This window comes from Oryctolagus cuniculus, chromosome 2, assembly GCF_964237555.1.
Source record: "Oryctolagus cuniculus chromosome 2, mOryCun1.1, whole genome shotgun sequence".
Classification (NCBI taxonomy): domain Eukaryota; kingdom Metazoa; phylum Chordata; class Mammalia; order Lagomorpha; family Leporidae; genus Oryctolagus; species Oryctolagus cuniculus.
Window position 1 is genome coordinate 187,353,961 of NC_091433.1, and position 18,422 is coordinate 187,372,382.

At 41.7% G+C, this 18,422-nt stretch overlaps 1 protein-coding gene across 4 annotated transcripts in view; it reads left to right on the forward strand.

The window, feature by feature from the left end:
* The window catches only part of NBAS (NBAS subunit of NRZ tethering complex), a 461,789-nt gene that overhangs the window by 234,627 nt on the left and 208,740 nt on the right, over positions 1 to 18,422 (forward strand). For all 4 annotated transcript variants that reach the window (XM_070069748.1, XM_070069749.1, XM_070069751.1 and 1 more), the window contains exons 33-35: positions 4,658 to 4,771; positions 6,543 to 6,700; positions 7,417 to 7,506. In XM_070069748.1, the coding sequence (XP_069925849.1) occupies positions 4,658 to 4,771; positions 6,543 to 6,700; positions 7,417 to 7,506 (362 nt within the window). The remainder of the gene's footprint in view (positions 1 to 4,657; positions 4,772 to 6,542; positions 6,701 to 7,416; positions 7,507 to 18,422) is intronic.

Genomic DNA, 18,422 nt, shown 5'->3' on the forward strand with positions numbered 1-18,422 from the left:
ATTATTCTGCTTACCAGAGTCTTCTAAAATCTTTTTCCTTTGAACTTCTGCTTATGCTGATCTCTACAAGAATCATTTTCTTTCATAAGCAGTGCTTTGAAGTTATATTATTCTGAGGCACATATTATAGGCTCAAAGATAAAGGGGGATTAGTTTACATTTCTGACTCTTACAGTATATTTAGTGTAAACACGTGTTAATATTTCAAAATACTAATTTCTAGGACTCTTTATTCTCAGGGTCTCTAGTTTTAATAAGTTTTTATGTCAGTATTTCTTCTAATTTGATGGAAAGCCTAACATTAGTATATTTTTTAAAAAATTTAAGTTATCCAAGTTTCATGTATTTCATATATACAGATTTAGGAACAAGTGAGACTGCTCACCCTACCTTCCCTCCAACATTAGTATCTTTATCTTTGGAATTGCAACAGATTTGGAAAGGTGATAGTACTGTGATTGGGGTCAGTTATCAATTGTAAGACATAGTAGACAACTGGAAGGATAATTTGATGTAGCGCTAGATTGATTCCACTTTTATTTATTTGTGCATCTGGAAAATGGGAATGATACCCCCCTTTTTTAAAAATTTTATTTTAGTTATATAAGTTTCATATATACACATATAGGAAAATAGTGATACTTCCAATCCTACCCCTCCTCCAGCCCACGCTCCAATCCTTTTTCCTACTCTTAATTTTCACAAAGATCTATTTACTTAATGATTGTGAAGTTAACCCCATGTTAAGTAAAAGAGTTCAACAAATAGTATGATGAAAAAAAAAAACCACCATTCCTCAACAGAAGAAACAAGTGCTGTAAACAATCATCAAATCTCAAAATGTCCATTTCACTCCAATACATTACATTTTAGGTACTCTGTTAGTTACCTCAGATCAGGGAAAACATATCTTTTGAGACTGGCATATTTCACCAATATAATGGTTTCTAGTTGCATCTGTCTTGTTACAAAGACAGGATTTCATTTTTTTTTTTTTTTTTTTTTACAGCTAAGTAGTACTCCATAGTGTATATATACCTAATTTCTTTATCCAGTAAACAGTATATGGACATCTGGGTTGATTCCATATCTTAGCTGTAATGAATTGTGCTGCAGTGCACATGGTGGTACAGATAAGTCTTTCAGATTCTGGTTTCTTTTCGTTTGGATAAATTCCCAGGAGTGGGATTGCTGGATCATATGGTAGGTCTATATTCAGATTTCTGAGCTGTCTCCATACTGTCTTCTACAGTGGCTGCATCAGTTTACATTGTCACCAGCAGTGGATTAGAGTACCTTTTTCCCCCACATCCTCACCTGCATTGGTTGTTTGTTGATTTCTGCATGAGAGTGATTCCAACTGGAGATGAAACCTCATTGTGGTTTTTATTGGCGTTTCCCTGATGCCTAGTGATCCTAAGCACTGTTTTCAGGTGTCTGCTGGCCATTTGAATTTCTTCTTTTGAAAAATGCCTGTTCAAGTCTTTTGCCCATTTCGTTCTGTTTTGTTTAAAGATTGATTTATTTGAACAGCAGAGTTACAGAGAGGCAGAGGTAGAGAGAGAGAGAGAGAGAGAGACAGACAGACACAGGTCTTCTATCCGCAGTTTCACTCCCCAAGTGGCTGCAGTGACTAGAGCTGGGCTGATCTGAAGCCAGTACCCTGGGACTTCTTCCAGGTCTCCCACGTGGGTGCAGGGGCCTAAGGACTTGGACTGTCTTCTACTGTTTTCCCAGATCATAATAGAGAGCTGTATCAGAAGAGGAGCAGCCAGGACTAGAACGAGCACCCATATGGGATGCCGGCGCTGAAGGAGGCAGCTTTGCCCACTGTGCCACAGCGCCAGCCTCCTTTTCCCATTTCTTAACTGGATTGTTTTTTGTTGTTGTTGAATTTCTTGAGCTCTCTATAGAGTCTGTATGTTAACCCTTTATCAGTTGTGTAGTTTGCAAGTATATCCTCCCATTCTGTCTGTTGCCTCTTTCCTTTCCTGAGTGTTTCTTTTGCAGTGCAGAAGCCTTTCAATTTGATATAATCCTCTTTGTCAATTTTGACTTTGATTGCTTCTTCTTCTGGGGCCTTTTCCAATAAATCTCTGCCTATGCCAATGTCTTGCACAGTTACCCCAATGCCCTCTTGTAATTTGATGGTATCTGCTCATAGATTTATGTCTTTGATAATGATCCCTTTCTTTACTCAACAAGTTTTGAGAGAACCTAGTGGGTTTTTGCATATAAAAGGATTTTGCTCATCAGGGAAGAATTTCATAAGGATCTTGCTAAGAAAGTTTTTCTGAGATGCTCTCTACATTTCCCATTCATCTAGTGGGATAAATTTCCCTTTTATCTATGTGACATGTTTAAATAGTAGCAGGAATAGCAGTGATTCCGTATGAGTTTTTAAATGTGAAGAATATTCTTCAGTCCTGCAGAATAGCATTTTAATTCTGTTTTTTGGGACCATCTCAACTTGGCCACATTCTGTTTCACAAGATTTAATATGGAAACTATTTGACAGCTCAGCACAGTTTCATCAAAGATAAGGTCGGGCAGATGTTTGTCCCCATAGTTGAGACGCTGCTTGGACACCTGTACACGGTAACAGCGTGCCTGGTTCAAGCTCCACTTGCAATTCTTGCTTCTACTTAATGTATACCCTGGGAGGTAGCAAGTGGTGACTCAAGTGGTTGGTCTGTACCGCCTACGTGGGAAACCTGTGTTGAGTTCTTGGCCCCTGGATTCAGCCTAGCCCAGACCTGACCTAAATGGTCTTTTAAGGGGAGTGATCCAGTAGATAGGAGTTCTCTATTCTCTGTGTATCTTTTTATCCCTGGATTGTAGTATTTAAGCCTGCATTCAAAGCCACTTCTTTGGGGCAGGAATTTGGTCTAGTGGTTTAGACAACCACATCCCACATGGAAGTGCCTGGGTTTTTACAGCCCTTATCTCTACAGCTTCCTGTTAATGCAGATCTCAGAGACAGTGGGATGATGGCTCAAGGTATTGGGTTTCTGTCACCAAAGTGGGAGAACTGGATAGATTCTTGGCTCTAAACTCTGGGATCTGCCCCTGGTCATTGCAGGCATTTGGAGAGTAAACCAGCAGATTGGAGCGCCTTCTGTTTGTGAAAGCAACACAAATAAAATCTTTTGATTGGTTAAAGTGGAAAGTCCTTATGTCACCAGTGGCTACCGGCTTGCCTTGATTCTTTTTCACTGACCTAGTAATGAATTACAGTTAAGAGAGATAAAGCAGGGATCCTAAAGCAAAGCTTATTAAAGTACCTTCCAAGAGAGGAACAAGCCGGTTGAGCAGAAGCATAACCTCCTACCTCCTTTCTTCTTGGTTTAGGGCTTTTTTTTTTAATCCCTAAAGTTTAAGGGTATTGACTGTTGAAGTGGCTGTGATAGTCATGATTGGTATTTGTGACTGATTTCTGGGGAGTTGAATACTTTTGGGCTCTCTGTGCATGCAGCTGTAAACTGGACCTCTTTGGCTTGGCTGAGCTGCCATGTTATCAGGATACTTTAACTGCCAGTTAAATGCAGAGTATGTGGTCTTAAATGTCCCTGGGTGGAGAGCAGGGTCCATGGTTCCACCCTAGAAGAGGGTCTCGTAGCCTTTTCCCTAGTCATTAATGTTTCCCCCTGTCACTAGTGCGTCTGTCTGCCCGGCCCCTAGTTATAGGTTAGGTGGTGGTTTCTGATCCAACTAGTAATTAGTGGAACATTTCCAATTAGTTACGCTTAAGTTTCATTTTACTGTTTGCACTGAGGTTTCCTTAAGTAGGAACCCAGCCCAGTTTATAAAGCTGTCTCAGCCTAATGGCATCCCACTTAAAAGGTTCAATTCCAAATACCACAGGAAAAGTGAGAATTTATTGCCAAGGGGAAGAGGAGGATGAATCGTTACTAAGATGTATTATCAAGAGTAAGGGGGAAATTCTGGCTAAACTGATCTTTACAGTATATAGAGTTCTTACTGAGTGCAATCCAGGGTGACCACTGGGGGATGGGGAATTTGGTCACATTCAAGGGTGATTCTCTACTTGGAGGGTTGAGGGTTATGGCTACACTGACTAAACGGAATTATTGCTAACCTTGGATTCAAGGACATGCCCAAGGTTAGAGCCTCATTGAACTCAGAGGAACCCATCTAGAGTTTGTTCAAGGGGGATAGTCTTTATCATTGTTCTGGATAACACTTATATTTTAGTTCCTAAATACTAGTTGCATTTTTAAGATGAGGCATATTATTGCTTCTTTACCTTCATCCTTTCACTTAATTTCCTAGTCACTATTTCCTGAACCCTTTAATAACCTGTTTTCTGTAGAAAGCATGGGTTTGTTCTCTATTACCTCAGTAATGCCAAGACTGCTCTGGAGGGCTGTGGATCACTCTAATTTTGAACTTTCTGTTTTGGAAATTTTAATTGGGACCTGATATTAATCCTTGATCTCTTAAGAGACTGAGGGCTAATTCCATGCTTCATAAGTAGATTGAAAGGGCAAAATTGCTGTGACCTCTTATCCTCTAATCATTTTAAAATCAATCTAATTTCTGTTTTATTTCTGAATTCATTTGAAAGACAGTGTTAATGAGCTACTTTATAAACTGGTGCTGCCATAATCATGAAGTCATTTGCATATGCTTACAGGTGAAGACCCAGAAGAAAGGCGTGGACAGGTTCTCATCCTTTTAGTAGAGCAAGCCCTTCGTTTCCATGACTACAAAGCAGCCAATATGCATTGTCAGGAGCTGATGGCCGCAGGTGAGTAGACAACTGACTTAACACTTAGCTGGCATCCTCTGTGCAGGACGAGTAATGGAAATGTTCTGTTCTGAAGTGAGTTGGCCTGATTGGTAAGCCAGCCACATTTTGGCTTGAGATAGATTTATGTGCACTGACAAATATGTATCCTTATTTATTAATATATTTTAATGAGCTCAGATGTTATATTTTAGCTGAGATTTTGGTTATTTTCCATTTCCAATTCAAAAGTTCTCATAATTTTTAGAACAATTTTATGTAGAATATTCTAATGCCATTTCATGCATTTTTTATATAAAAAGAAATTTACAACTTTTTGGAGCATCTACATTTTGTGACTATACAGTCAGCATTTGTATTATTTGATAAAAAAAAGTAGTTCTTTTTTAACCTCATGTTGAGAATTTGGGATATAGTTTCCAACTCTAAAATTTTCCATAATGAAATTTGAATTCAAGTCTCTGAAAGTAGATATTTCTGTGGAATAATTTCTAATTTAAAGAACACATTCCCTAGTGTGACTGAAGTGATGTCATCTGACTGTGGGCTCTGTACTATGTAGTCTACTTGCTGTGTTTATGCCTGAAAGTATGAAAGCTGAAACATATCATTTACCCACCATCCTTACCCTAATAGTGAGTTTTGAAACACAGTGCTGCATTTCACAATAACCTTGGGAGCTATATACTAATATTTTGTGTAGATTTGTATGTATAATCCACTGCATATCAATATTGGCCCCTATGAGAACATTTAAAACTCTAGAAAACAACTCAACACTTCACAGCCTCAGCATTAGAAAACTGTTGTCATAAAAAGCTATATAATATTCTGTAATATTAACCAAGTGCTTTTATAATGTCAAGTTCAGAATAATTATGGTTTCTATAAAACATTGCTGTACTAATAAAAAATTATAGAGAGCTTTGTGATAGTTTTGTTCCTATAAGCATTGTATATGAATAAACTTTCATTTGTTTAGAGAAATTATTCTGGATCCAGGGCTTTTTATTTAGAAAAAAAAGACCTACTTTCATGCTGGAACTCCTTCCAATAAGAGTAAAAATGTATTTTAAAAACTCAGGATATGACATCGTATGGGGGAAAAGTCTGCTGGGAGTCAGGGCTGATTCTGTTTTCAGCAGTGCCCTTGGATGTCTCTGGTCTTCTGCAAAGTGAGTGATTCTGGGAGGGCATCTATCATGATGTCTGTTTTTTTTCTAGCACTTTGCTGCTTAGAACTTGCTTTTCAATACAAATGTTACTTAATCCTTTCAACAACCAAAGAGTAAGGTGTTAATACTATTGTCTCTTTGTAGTAGTAAAGAAAGTGTGAAAACTGGTGCTTTCTCAAACCCATGCAAGTGCTATGTAGCAGTGTGGACATACCTTCAAGTCTTAGGGATGTGGCCAGCCACCTTTTCACTCAGCATCAAAGCTCAGTTGATCATATGTATTCATTGCCAGTGAATCTGAGATTTAACAGGGTTTGTTAGAAACAGTTGTCTGAAGTGATCCTGAGCTTTCTGGATGGTAAACCAGCCTCCTCTTTCTTTTCCATCTTTGATTCGTGTGCCTTTGTGCTTATATAAGAATGTGTCACTAGTGACTGTGCCTTTGTGCTTATATAAGAATGTGTCACTAGTGACTGTGCCTTTGCTCTGGTGCCATAGGACCCGAGCAGGAAGCCCTTGCAGTTATCATGTTAGATTGAATATTCTTGCACATTTCATTTTAGTTTAACTTTTTTTTTTCCCTGCCAATTTTGCAGGTTATCGTAAAAGCTGGGATGTTTGCAGCCAATTAGGACAGTCAGAAGGTTACCAGGACTTGGCTACCCGCCAAGAGCTCATGGCTTTTGCTTTGACACACTGCCCTCCTAGCAGCATTGAACTTCTTTTGGCAGCTGGCAGCTCTCTACAAACAGAAGTAAGTGCTCCCACTAAAATAAATCCCAAGGTGTTTGAAGTGCATTTTGTTCAGTGTTTAGAGCTCAGATGTGTGGTCATTTTATTTTTAATGGTAGGAGAATTTTTATTCATAGGAAAAATGAGTTATTACTTATATGAAAGGGATTCAATAATATTGGACTATAAAATAGTGTTGTTGATTGACTACCATAAGGAAGAAAGGTGAAAGACCGGTTTGAGTAGAACAGAAATTAATATTAGGGAATAAATTATTGAATATATTGGAGTAAGTTAAGACAGGTGAGAAACCACAGAAGGGAAAGCCAGTGGTAGAGCTATTCTTTCAGCTGTCTTTTGGAAACGGAGCCTTTTGGAGGTAGGCTTTGCTCGGGGAGCAGCTATATTTCCTAAAATTCCCAGAGTTGATCTACACAGAGGAGGGGCATCCTCTTGAGAAACACTGAAATATGTGAGGAGACGCTGGAGTTCACGTTTTCGTCTCCTTGGCATTCATTCCTTTGCATGCTAGGCTTTTCATAGTTGATTCCCACTTCTGAAACTGTTTCGTGCTTATGCAGATGTTCATGAAGTACTAAAGATAGCCTGTTAACAAAAACTGTTCATTGTGATTATTTTTTCAAAATAGTTCTTCTAAAATTTCAAACCTATATATAGGGAAGAGAGGCAAATTTTAAAACGTAACTCCTTGTAATATATAGCCCATTCTTGTTTCAGATTCTTTATCAAAGAGTAAATTTCCAGATCCATCCTGAAGGAGGGGAAGCTGTCAGTGTTTCGCCGTTAATGAGTAAATCACTACAAGAGGTGAGTTTAGAAGAGAGAGAGAAGAGTTTGGAAGGTGGCCATGTGTGGAGTGAGAGGGGATCACTCTACCTCGTTTTGTTTATGTGTGTGGAGATTGTGTGTGGAGATTGATTTTCTCAGCAGGTTTTTTGTCGGTGAAATACAACATTCATGTAGAGAAGTGCACAGGTGTCCAGATTAATGTTACTGTAACACATTCATGAAGTTATCACTAGATCAAGAATAGCACATGACCAGATTTCTTCCAAGTCTCTCAACACTCATCAAAATTTTTTATTTTATTTTTATATTAGGTGTATCCTTCTTGAAAATTCATCAGTACTCATGAGCTGTCTAGGACTTTTACCTCTGATACCAAGATTGTTATGTGGAATTTGTGCATGGAATTGGGACAAAGATCGCTTTTTCCCAGAGTAGAATATGTGTAACTGCTCCATTTGCACAGATTTTTCTTTTATATTAAAATTCAATTTGATGAACATATATTGAATACACCTGTGTACCCCCTCTTTGGTGCCAAATGATTAGAGAACTTCAGAGAGACTTGTTGTGTGACTTGTTGCCTTTGTGGAGTTTTGCATAGCCATCCTGCAGTGATGGCTCAAGGACAGCAATGAGCAATAAACCTGCACTGTCTGGCATGCTACTAGTCAGATGTAACTGCTGAGCACTTGAAGTAAGGTTCACACAACTAAGCAATCCAACTTTTAATTGTGCTGAATTGTAATTAAATTAAATTTGAAAATTCACATGAGGCTACTGCAGCCTTACCAGACTGGAGATCATAGTTGTATAAGACCCCATGTTTGGTGGAGGCTTATATTTGGCCACCACCACTGCTGAGTGGGTTTTTTATTATTGCTTTCCATTCAAATGGAAGCCATGGGTTTTTGCAGGGGCTAGTGTGATGTGGATATATTATGTCTTTGGCATGTATTTTTTAAAAAGTTTGTTTTTATTTAAGAGGCAGCAGAGTTAACCAGAGAGACTGGGGAGGAGAGGGAGGAGGAGGGGGAAGGGATAAGGGAGGAGCAGGAGGAAGAGGAGAGAGGGAGAGAGACAACTTTCCATCCATTGTTTCATTCCCCACATGCTTGCTGCAACTGCCGTTGAGCCAGCCTTGAATTTGGGGGCCAGGAACTCTGTTGGTTCTTCCACATGGATGTCAGGGGCTCAGGCCCTTGAGTCAGCATTTGCTGCCTCCCAGCATGCATGTCAGCAGACACAGGGTGTGGGAGCCAGTGTAGCCCACAGTGCCACAGTGCCCCCATCTGGGGTTTTGACTTGTGTTTGTTCTGATTAGTAACGATTAGATTTTTCCTCCTTGAATGTGAAAACACGTTAAATCCTCTGATGTTTTCTCCATGGGATTCAGAGCAGTTCTAATAGTAACCAGCAGTCTCTAAGTGTACTTTGTGTTAGGAATAATTGTCTTTCAGGGCCCAATTAAAGACTTCCTAGTTTTCACAAGATCTTCTTTATCCCAAGATTTGGCTGTCAGCCCTCTGCAGTGTCCAGGCACATCCTTCTACCCGTCTGTCCAGCGTCATCTCTGGCCCTGCCTTCAGAACGTGTGCTGTGTCACAGTTGGGAACGTCTCAGCATTCTCTGAGTAGACACTCTCCACCTTTGGTGTGAAAGTATTCCTGCAGTCTTCTCTCTTCTTGTTTTGTGCTCTCGTAATCTTTCTTACCCTTTCGATGTGTTTCCTTGTAAAGTTTTCCTTGAGTTCTGTTTGCTCTCGCTGTTTTCTTCTCATTCTGTTTCAGCACTCTGTGGTGTGGAGTGATACTGTGTGATAGCTGAGCTAAGTTGTTTTTGTTTTTCCTCCCTTCAAAGACTTCCTGTCATGGTGACTACCTAGTAAAGGTTTCATAAGCTCATTTGGAAAGGCCCATTTCATGATGATTAGTCTGTGGTAGAAATAATCTGGGAAGTGGATTTTAGCCTAAGAATATAAGGAATTTTCTGTTAAGTTCATCAATGTCTACTGTGGGGGCTACTGAGATCCTGTTATGATTTAGCTAATATAAAGGTTGTGTCAATTCTGTCGTCAGTGTCTTTCTGCTGAGCTCAGCTCCATGAGCTTGCTCTGAGTCTTTATCTTTTATGAAATCTAGGGAAAACCTTTATGATTATTGAGTTTCCTATTGTCTGCTTCCTAGAATTACAAAATGTCAGCCTGAATTAGAAAGTGTCAGCCTGGCCACGTGGTGGACTCTTCTTTAGAGCAGTCCAGCGGTGATACTGTAAATGGGCACATGCAGCTCCCTTAAAATCTGTCAGGAAGAGAAGCAAGCCACCAGCCATCCTCCACCTGTCCCACTTTGCAGGGAAAAGGAATTCTTGTGAAATGACTATCTTTTGATGGTTGCTCTCCACCACTTTTCCTTAAAAGCTTTCCGGTCTTCATTTACTCTGTTCCAGCCAGTTGTAATGGATCTAGATCTCATGAAAAGCTAATTCTAATGCTCAATGAATGCATTATGACTTTTATTCATGAAGCACATTTCAGAATGTTATAGCTGCTATTATTAGATTAAAATATAGTGCTCAGATATAATGCCGTGTGTTACACATTAACAGTGGATGTAATAGCCACATTAAATTATGACTCATAAATGAGAGCTGACTTTGTGTGTAATCTGCTTAATGCTTAAGACTTTCATTACTTCCGTTGTGAACATAATGATTTTATTTATATATCCAAGCAAGGTAGAGATGTAATTGCTATGCAGCAGCACTTACAGTAGTACAAGTGCATCCTACAAATTTGAGGATATTGCTGTTTTCCCTTTGTTTATCCATAGAACAAAGCACATCCTTTGTGAATACCAAAATAACACATTTGTAGTTTCCTATTAATGTTTAGTTATTATGTATTTTAGGTGAAACAGTATTCTACCACTTAGAGTCTATTAACATTTTGTTAGCCTATTATTAGTTATATCATTTAGCCAATGGTGTTTTCCCCAGATAAATCTAATTAGAAATAGAAATGGATTATATACAAGGTTCCCATTAAAAAATCATTTTCACTGTGGGAAAACTTGTTACGAGCATTTTAAGTGGATAGAGATTTATATGACTGGACTAATTAATGTTTAAGACTTGAGCAAGGTTTAAGCATAGAGCTCCTTTGAATTTATAAGTAGAGATTGTCTAGAAATATTCAAATAAACGTGATCAAAATGGCAGTTCTATTTCAATATGATAGCCAGCATTTTTTTTTCTACTCACCAATTAAGGGACATTTGGATTGTTTCCACTTCTTTGTTGTTATGAATATTGTTCCTCTGAACATTCATGTATAAGTCTTTGTATGGAACTATGTTTTGATTTCCTTTTCTAAAAAAAGATTTATTAATTTATTTGAGAGACAGAGTTACAGAGAAAGAGAGAGAGAGGGAGGGGGAGAGGGAGAGGGAGAGGGAGAGGGAGAGGGAGAGGAAAGGAGGGAGAGAGGGAGGGAAGGAAAGATCTTCCATCCATTGGTTTGCTGCCCAAATGACTGCTATTGCTGGAGCTTGGCCAATCCAAAGCCAGGAGCCAGGAGCTTCTTCTGGGTCTCCCATGTGGGTACAGGGACCCAAGCACTTGGGCCATCTTCCTGTGCTTTCCCAGGCCACAGGCAGGAAGCTGGATCAGAAGTGGAGCAGCTGGGTCTTGAAACAGAGCCCATGTGTGATGCCAGCTCCGAAGGCTGAGGCTTAAATTACTATACCACAGTGCCGGCCCCAAGGAGTAAAATTACCTTGTTGCATGGCATTTTTATATCTACACTTGAGGAGACTGCCAAGCCATTTCACAAAGTGCCTGCATATTTTTCATTCCCGTCAATAATGTATTAAAGTTCCAATTTTTCCACATCGTAGCTAATGCTTTTTATTAGCTGGATTTTTAAAAAAATTTTTTTTAAATTTTATTTATTTATTTGAGAGTAACAGTTACAGACAGTGAGAGGGAGAGACAGAGAGAAGGTCTTCCTTCCATTGGTTCACTCCCCAAATGGCCGCAACAGCTGGAGCTACTCTGATCCTGAGCCAGGAGCCAGGAACTTCTTCCCAGTCTCCCATGCAGGTGCAGGGGCCCAAGCACTTGGGCCATCTTCCACTGCTTTCCCAGGCCATAGCAGAGAGCTGGATTGGAAGAGGAGCAGCCAGGACCAGAACTGGCACCTATATGGGATGCTGGCACTGCAGGCAGAGGATTAACCTACTGCGTCACAGCACAGGCCCCTGTTAGCTGGTTTTAAATCTGTTTATTTGTTTGTTTGAGAAACAGAGAAAGAGACCTACCATCTGCTGATTCACTCTCCAAATGCCTGAATGACCAGGACTGGTCTAGGGCCACCACTTGTAGTTGGGAATGCAATCCAGGTCCCTGATGTGGGAGGCAGGAACCCAGTTCTTTGAGTCATCAGCGCTGCCTCTCAGACAATAGCGGGAGTGTAGAATCAGGAGCCAGAGCTAGCAATTGAACCCATGTGCTCTGATGTGGGAACAGTTGTCTTAACCATTATGCCAAATCCCATTCCTTTTACTAGCTTTTTGACTGGCTTTGTCTTTTTTATTAAAGCCATTCTTATATTTGTGCTATCTCACTGTGGTTTTGATATTCATATCCCAGGTAACAATTAATGATGAGCACCTTTTTGTGTTTTTATTGGTCATTCTTATACTATCTTTGGTGAAATGGCTATTCACATGTTTTGCCTATTTGCTTAAACTAGGTTATCTGTCTCGTTATTGAGCTGTAAATGTTATTTTGCCTTTTTTTTAGATATCAGAGTACAATTTTTTTTAAAGATTATTTGAGAGGCAGAGTGAGAGGGAGAGACATAGAGAGAAATCTTCCACCCACTGGTTCACTTCCAAATGGCCAGCTAGGCTGATCCGAAGCTAGGAGCGAGGAGCTTCTTCCAGGTCTCCCACATGGGTGTGGGGGCCCAAACTCTTGGGCCATCCTCCATTGCTTTGCTGGGGTATTAGCAGAGAGCTGGATCAGAAGTGAAGCAACTGGAACTCGAACTGATGCCCATATGGGGTGCCAGTACTGCAGGTGGAGGCTTAACCTACTACACCACAGTGCTGGCCCCCAGAATACAATTCTTTTAGAGCATTTGCGATTTGAAATTACTTTTTTGTCAATATGTAACTTCTTTTTTCTTAATGATAGCTTTTGAAGTGCAGAAGTTCTAAATGTTACTGATATACTGTTTAATATTTTCTGATTTGGACAATGGCACAATGAGTTAAGCAACTGCATGTTAGAGTACCTGGTTTAAGTCCCAGCTATTCCACATTTCTGATCCAGCTTTTTGCTAATGTACTGGGAGGTAGCAGACAATGGCCCAAGCCTTGGCCTACCCCAGCCCTAGTTGTTGTGGCTGTTTGGGGAGTGACGAGATGATGGAAGGTTGGTTTATCTGTCTGTCAGTCTCACTCTTTTCTCTCTCTCTCTCTCTCTCTGTGTCTCCCTTTTTCTTTTTGTCATTCTGCCTTTCAAATAAATATATCTTTTGAAAATGTTTTATTCTTTATGCTTTGATACTATATCCTAGAAATCTATGCCTAACCCAAAGCTGTGGAGATTTATTTCAGCACTTTTCTTTTTTCAAGAGAGGCTTCTCATTTTTAATTCTGACATTTATTGATAAATGAGTAATACATGCATCCTTTTTTATGAGACACGTATGTATCTTGAGGGAATATCCACATATATGATGATGAATTTAGAACTTTAGTTCATACCACACCAAAATTAACAATAGAATCATATTTTGTTTTCTTTTTCGGTGTCACATATCTTGTCATTTCATAGTAGGCTTTATTTTATTCTTATTGTTAAAATTTATTTAAGATTTATTTATTTATTTGAAAGGCAGAGTTACAGAGAGACAGAGGCAGAAAGAGAGAGAGATTGATCGTCCATCCATTGGTTCACTCCCCAAATGGCCTCATTGGCTAGAGCTGGGCTAAACTGAACCTAGGAGCCAGGAGTTTCTTCCAGGTCTCCCACATAGGTGCAAGAGCCCAAGGATTTGGGCCATCTTCCACTCCCTCTCCAGTCACATTAACAGGGAGCTGGATCAGAAGTGGAGCAGCCAGAACTCAAACCTTCGCACATATGGGATGCAGGCACTGTAGGCAGTGGCTTTACCAGCTGTGTTGCAGCCTTGGCCCCATTATATTTAAAGACTTACTTATAGGGGCTGGCACTGTGGCGTGGTAGTGAAAGCCACTGCCTGCAGTGTGGGGATCCAATATGGGCTGCTGCAGCGGATGAACCAGGGGATGGAAGACCTCTCTCTTTCTCTTTGCCTCTCTTTCTCTCTCTGTGTAACTCTGACTTTCAAATAAATAAATAAATCTTTAAAAAAAGAGACTTATTTATATATGCAAGTCAGATTGAGGGAGAGAGAATAGAAGAGATAGTTCCCTTTTGGCTTCTTACTTGTTCTTAGCCTGCATAGGTCCATACAATGTGTCAATGTAAAGTTCTGGCTAGTAAGGCTGGCTCAAGTTCTCTCTCTCCCTGCGGAATTCTCTGGAAAGGACCATTTGACACTCACTGCTAATATCTGAGCCCTAAAATGGCAACTCTGTTGACCTTGGATATTTTTCTGTTGTGGTGTGTGGATCACAGTGAATGTACTGCCACATGGATTCACTGTTCCATCTTGACTGGAATTTGTGATGTGCTAATTACAAAAGTAATACAAGGTTTTATTTTAGCAGTCTATTTATGAAATCTCAACATTATTGGAATACTTTATTTCTTGAGAGTAAAAAAAAATAGATGTGAAGCATCTGTAACAAAAATGTTTTGCTAAGAGTTGCATGTATTTATGTGGCAACTTGTACTTTCTACCCTCTTACAAAATACCAAAATGAATTAAACAACACTACTGATATAAGGATTAAAAGGGAAGTTCTTTCTTTCATCTTTCTGTCAAGCCATCCCATAAATTCCATTGTTCAGAGAGTTTTTATATTGTATGTATCCTTCCACACTTTTCTTCTATATAGACAGACTTTCCGTGCAGTTTGTCTCTGTCTCTCGAAGGACTGTTTATTTTATCATTGAAAACTAAAGGGGTCTCATGCTGCACGTACTGTGGCAGCTTGCACTTCACGGACTGTTGTGTAGCAGGGATCTGCCTGCCATATGTAATGACAGTGAGGGCTAACTGAATGCATGCGCTGTCATTTCTCTAACTCTTCCTTCGCTTTGGGACCTTGGTTTGTGTTTGCTTTTCTTCGGCTTTGGATTGGTCTACACTGACAGAATGTTTTTTGTGTGCATCTTTTCATGTTCACACTAATATTCCCCCAGAGTAAAATGGTAGAAATGGGCTCCAAGGATGGGTAATTCCCTGTGTCTTTTTTTTTTTGGGGGGTGGGGGGTCTTGTTTTGTTTTGTCTTTTCCTCTGTTTCAGTGTTCCCTTTGCCTTATTTACTATTGTGATACCAGTACGTCACCAGAAATACCATATTCCTCTTTAACTTGTACGTTTTTGTACAAAATTGACCGGTAAGTTTTTTTCACTGGGAAATCCAGTTACCGTAGTGGTCTGGGTTTTAGCACAATGCCAGCACAATCCAGAGTACCCAATTATGCATTTGAGCAGGCGTAGAAATGTAACAGGTGGAAGTAGTCTGCCTGTCATCATGCTCTCTAGGATAATATGTTTTCTGAGCTGATAACCTGAAGCTCAGCACTGTAGATTATGTCATCTGGATTGGATTGGCAGATCTACACCATCGCTTTCTATTGCTTGTTAAAATTAGCTTCCTCTTTTAAGAGCACCATTGCTAAAATTCCAGAATTTCTTCTTTCATTCTGCCCTTTCTTCGTAGGTGCCATGAATTACTATTATATTGTTTACTGTTATGTTTTAAAATAACTCTTTTAGGCTGGCGCCATGGCTCACTAGGCTAATCCTCCGCCTGTGGCGCTGGCACCCCGGGTTCTATTCCCAGTTGGGGCACCGGTTCTGTCCCCATTGCTTCTCTTCCAGTCCAGCTCTCTGCTGTGGCCCAGGATGGCCCAAGTGCTTGGGCCCCTACACCTGCGTGGGAGACCAGGAGGAAGCACCCGGCTCCTGGCTTCGGATTGGCGCAACGTAGTGGCCGTTTGGGGGGTGAACCAACGGGAGGAAGACCTTTCTCTCTGTCTCTCTCTCTCTCTCTAACTCTGCCTGTCAAAAAAATAAATAAATAAAATAAGTCTTTTAGGGGAAAGGAATACATTTCTACTTTTCATCTAGATTTACTCTTTATATTCACTCTCAAAAAATACTTTCCAAACATAATGTATTCAAGTTGTCTTAAGTTACAGTGAAGTCTGGATTCTACCAGTTTCCTTTTGCCTTTTCTTTTTTAAGAGACTGAGCAAGTCAGACAGAAAGAGCCCCACTTCTCAAATGCCCGCAAACATTGGTGTAGACTGAGAGCAAAGCCAATAACTGGAAACTCATTTCAGATCTTCTACATGGTGGGGCAGCAACTCAATTGCTTGAGCCATCACCACCACTTGCCAGGGACAGCACTTATAGGAAGCTGGGAGTCAGGAGCCAGAACAGAGAATGGAATCCAGACATTCTGATGTGGGACATAGTTATCCTTTTTTTTTTTTTTTTTTTTTGACAGGCAGATTGGACAGTGAGAGAGAGAGAGACAGAGAGAAAGGTCTTCCTTTGCCATTGGTTCATCCTCCAGTGGCCACCGCGGCCAGCGCACCGCGCTGATCTGAAGGCAGGAGCCAGGTGCTTCTCCTGGTCTCCCATGGGGTGCAGGGCCCAAGTACTTGGGCCATCCTCCACTGCACTCCTGGGCCAGAGTAGAGAGCTGGCCTGGAAGAGGGGCAACCGGGACAGAATCCGGCGCCCCGACCGGGACTAGATCCCGGTGTGCTGGCACCGCAAGGCGGAGGATTAGCCTAGTGAGCCGTGGCACCGGCCGACATAGTTATCCTAATCAGTGTCTTAACTCCTACACCTTCTTGGATTTCTGAGGAAGCATGCTGATGTTGTATTTCCCTGCAGCACCTGGTGTGTGCCCCTCTGAGGGCCTCTTCCTGCATTGCTTTGGTTTGTGCTCAGCGGTGACTGCCTTTTCTATTCTCCCGTTGTCCTGTAGTCTGTGAGGCTTTTTTTCCTAACTGATTCATCAGAACAGCTTGTGTATGAAAAAATCAGGAGTGTCCTCTTGTTCACTGTCAAATTGCAGTCTTCTTTTTATTGGAGTTATAAGTTAGCGGCTTCCTTCTCTCAGGTATGACCCCTTTGTCTTGTTTTCCTCAGACCTCACTAGCTACTTATTCTCATTGTCTTTGCTGCTGCTTCCGTATTCTCCAGCTAAATGTTAGAACCCCTAGGACTCAGGACTTACTCTTCTCTATGTACACCCATTCCCAAGGTGAAGCCCGCTTTACCATGACTTTAAATATCTACTCTGTGCCACTGGGCTGCAGTTTTATAGCTCAAGCTATGAGTTGTGGGGAGCAATCCGGACTAGACTAAGTTACTCGAATTAGGACTTATTCTATGCATCTGCTCTCCCACAATATGGCGCTGGGAGAGAAGTAAACAGCTTCCGCACAGCTGCCTCCAGTACAACTAATAAACTGTAGGACTTGCTCCTGATTGGAGGAGAGCAGCGTACTCGGCGTGTGGGCAGCCGAGTTAGGATTGGCGGAGGAGGACTATAAAGGAGGAGAGAGACGGCATGCACCAGGAACATCTATGGGGAACATCTAAGGGAACCCGTGCAGCCCCCGAGAGAACCGGCCGGCGGTGTGCCGCTCCCCTGCGGAAGTGGGGAATGTGGCCAGGGGGAACTGCCCTTCCACGGAGGTGGAAGGGATAGTAGCCAACCCGGGAAGAACCAGCAGCAAACCCGGGGAGGGCCGAGCAGACGAAAAGAACAGCGCAGGGTCCTGTGTCGTTCCTCCACGAAGAGGGGGAGCGACATAATGGTGCCGTGACTCGGATAGGAAACCTAGCTCGGATAGGAAACTTAGGAGGGAAGAAACGGGAAGAAACGGGAAGAATTGGGAAAATATCGGAGAGAGAAACTAGCAAACAGCCTAGGGAAAATATCGGAGAGAGAGACTAGCAAACAGCCTAGGGAAAAGCCGGACGAAAGAGGTGCCGGAGGAAGCTGTTGAAAGCCTAGGCATAGACTCAGATACGGACTACGGGGGGAAGCTGGGAGAAATCTCTAAGGTCGAAAGCGAAAGTGAACGCTAGAACAAACAGACTCGGACGCGGACTGTGGGGAGAGGCCAGGAGAAATGAGGGAGGAATATTGTTGGAAGAAAACTTACAGAAACATACCGGGTAGAGAAAAATGTTAGGGAAATTGAAGCCGCGGGGGGCAGGCCAAGGCGGACACGAAAGCCACTTTGGGATTCTCAAGTTAGCCCGGGAATAGGGGGCGAAAAGTTGAAACCAGAAGCTGAAACGTGAGCCTGGTTGGGATCCGTCTGATTAGCCCGGGGAGCAAAGGACGGGAAGCCAAACCGTGGGGCGGAGACGTACGCTGGGTTGAATTCGCCAGGCTAGCCCGGGGAACTTAGATTGAATGCTAGTGGCGGACACGTAAGCTACGCTGTGTTACTCGCGGAAGCCGCCGCGTGCAGAGAGCACGGGGCGTGAATAGATAGGGAACGGGGCTGGCGCGAGGCTGTGGTTCAGACGCGAAAGGGTTAAGCGTGGAGACCGCGGAGCGCGCGAAGCCGAGCCGCGCAAAGCCGGGAAGCTGCGCAGATGAGAGAGGCGCGCGGGCTGAAGCGGCGCAGAGCCGGGAACCCGCCGGCGGGGCGAGGTGCCGGAAAGCTGCAGGGATAAGAGAAACAGAAGTTTAGAAGTAAAGTGAGAGAAATAGGAATGTTGGCAGACAGAAGTAAA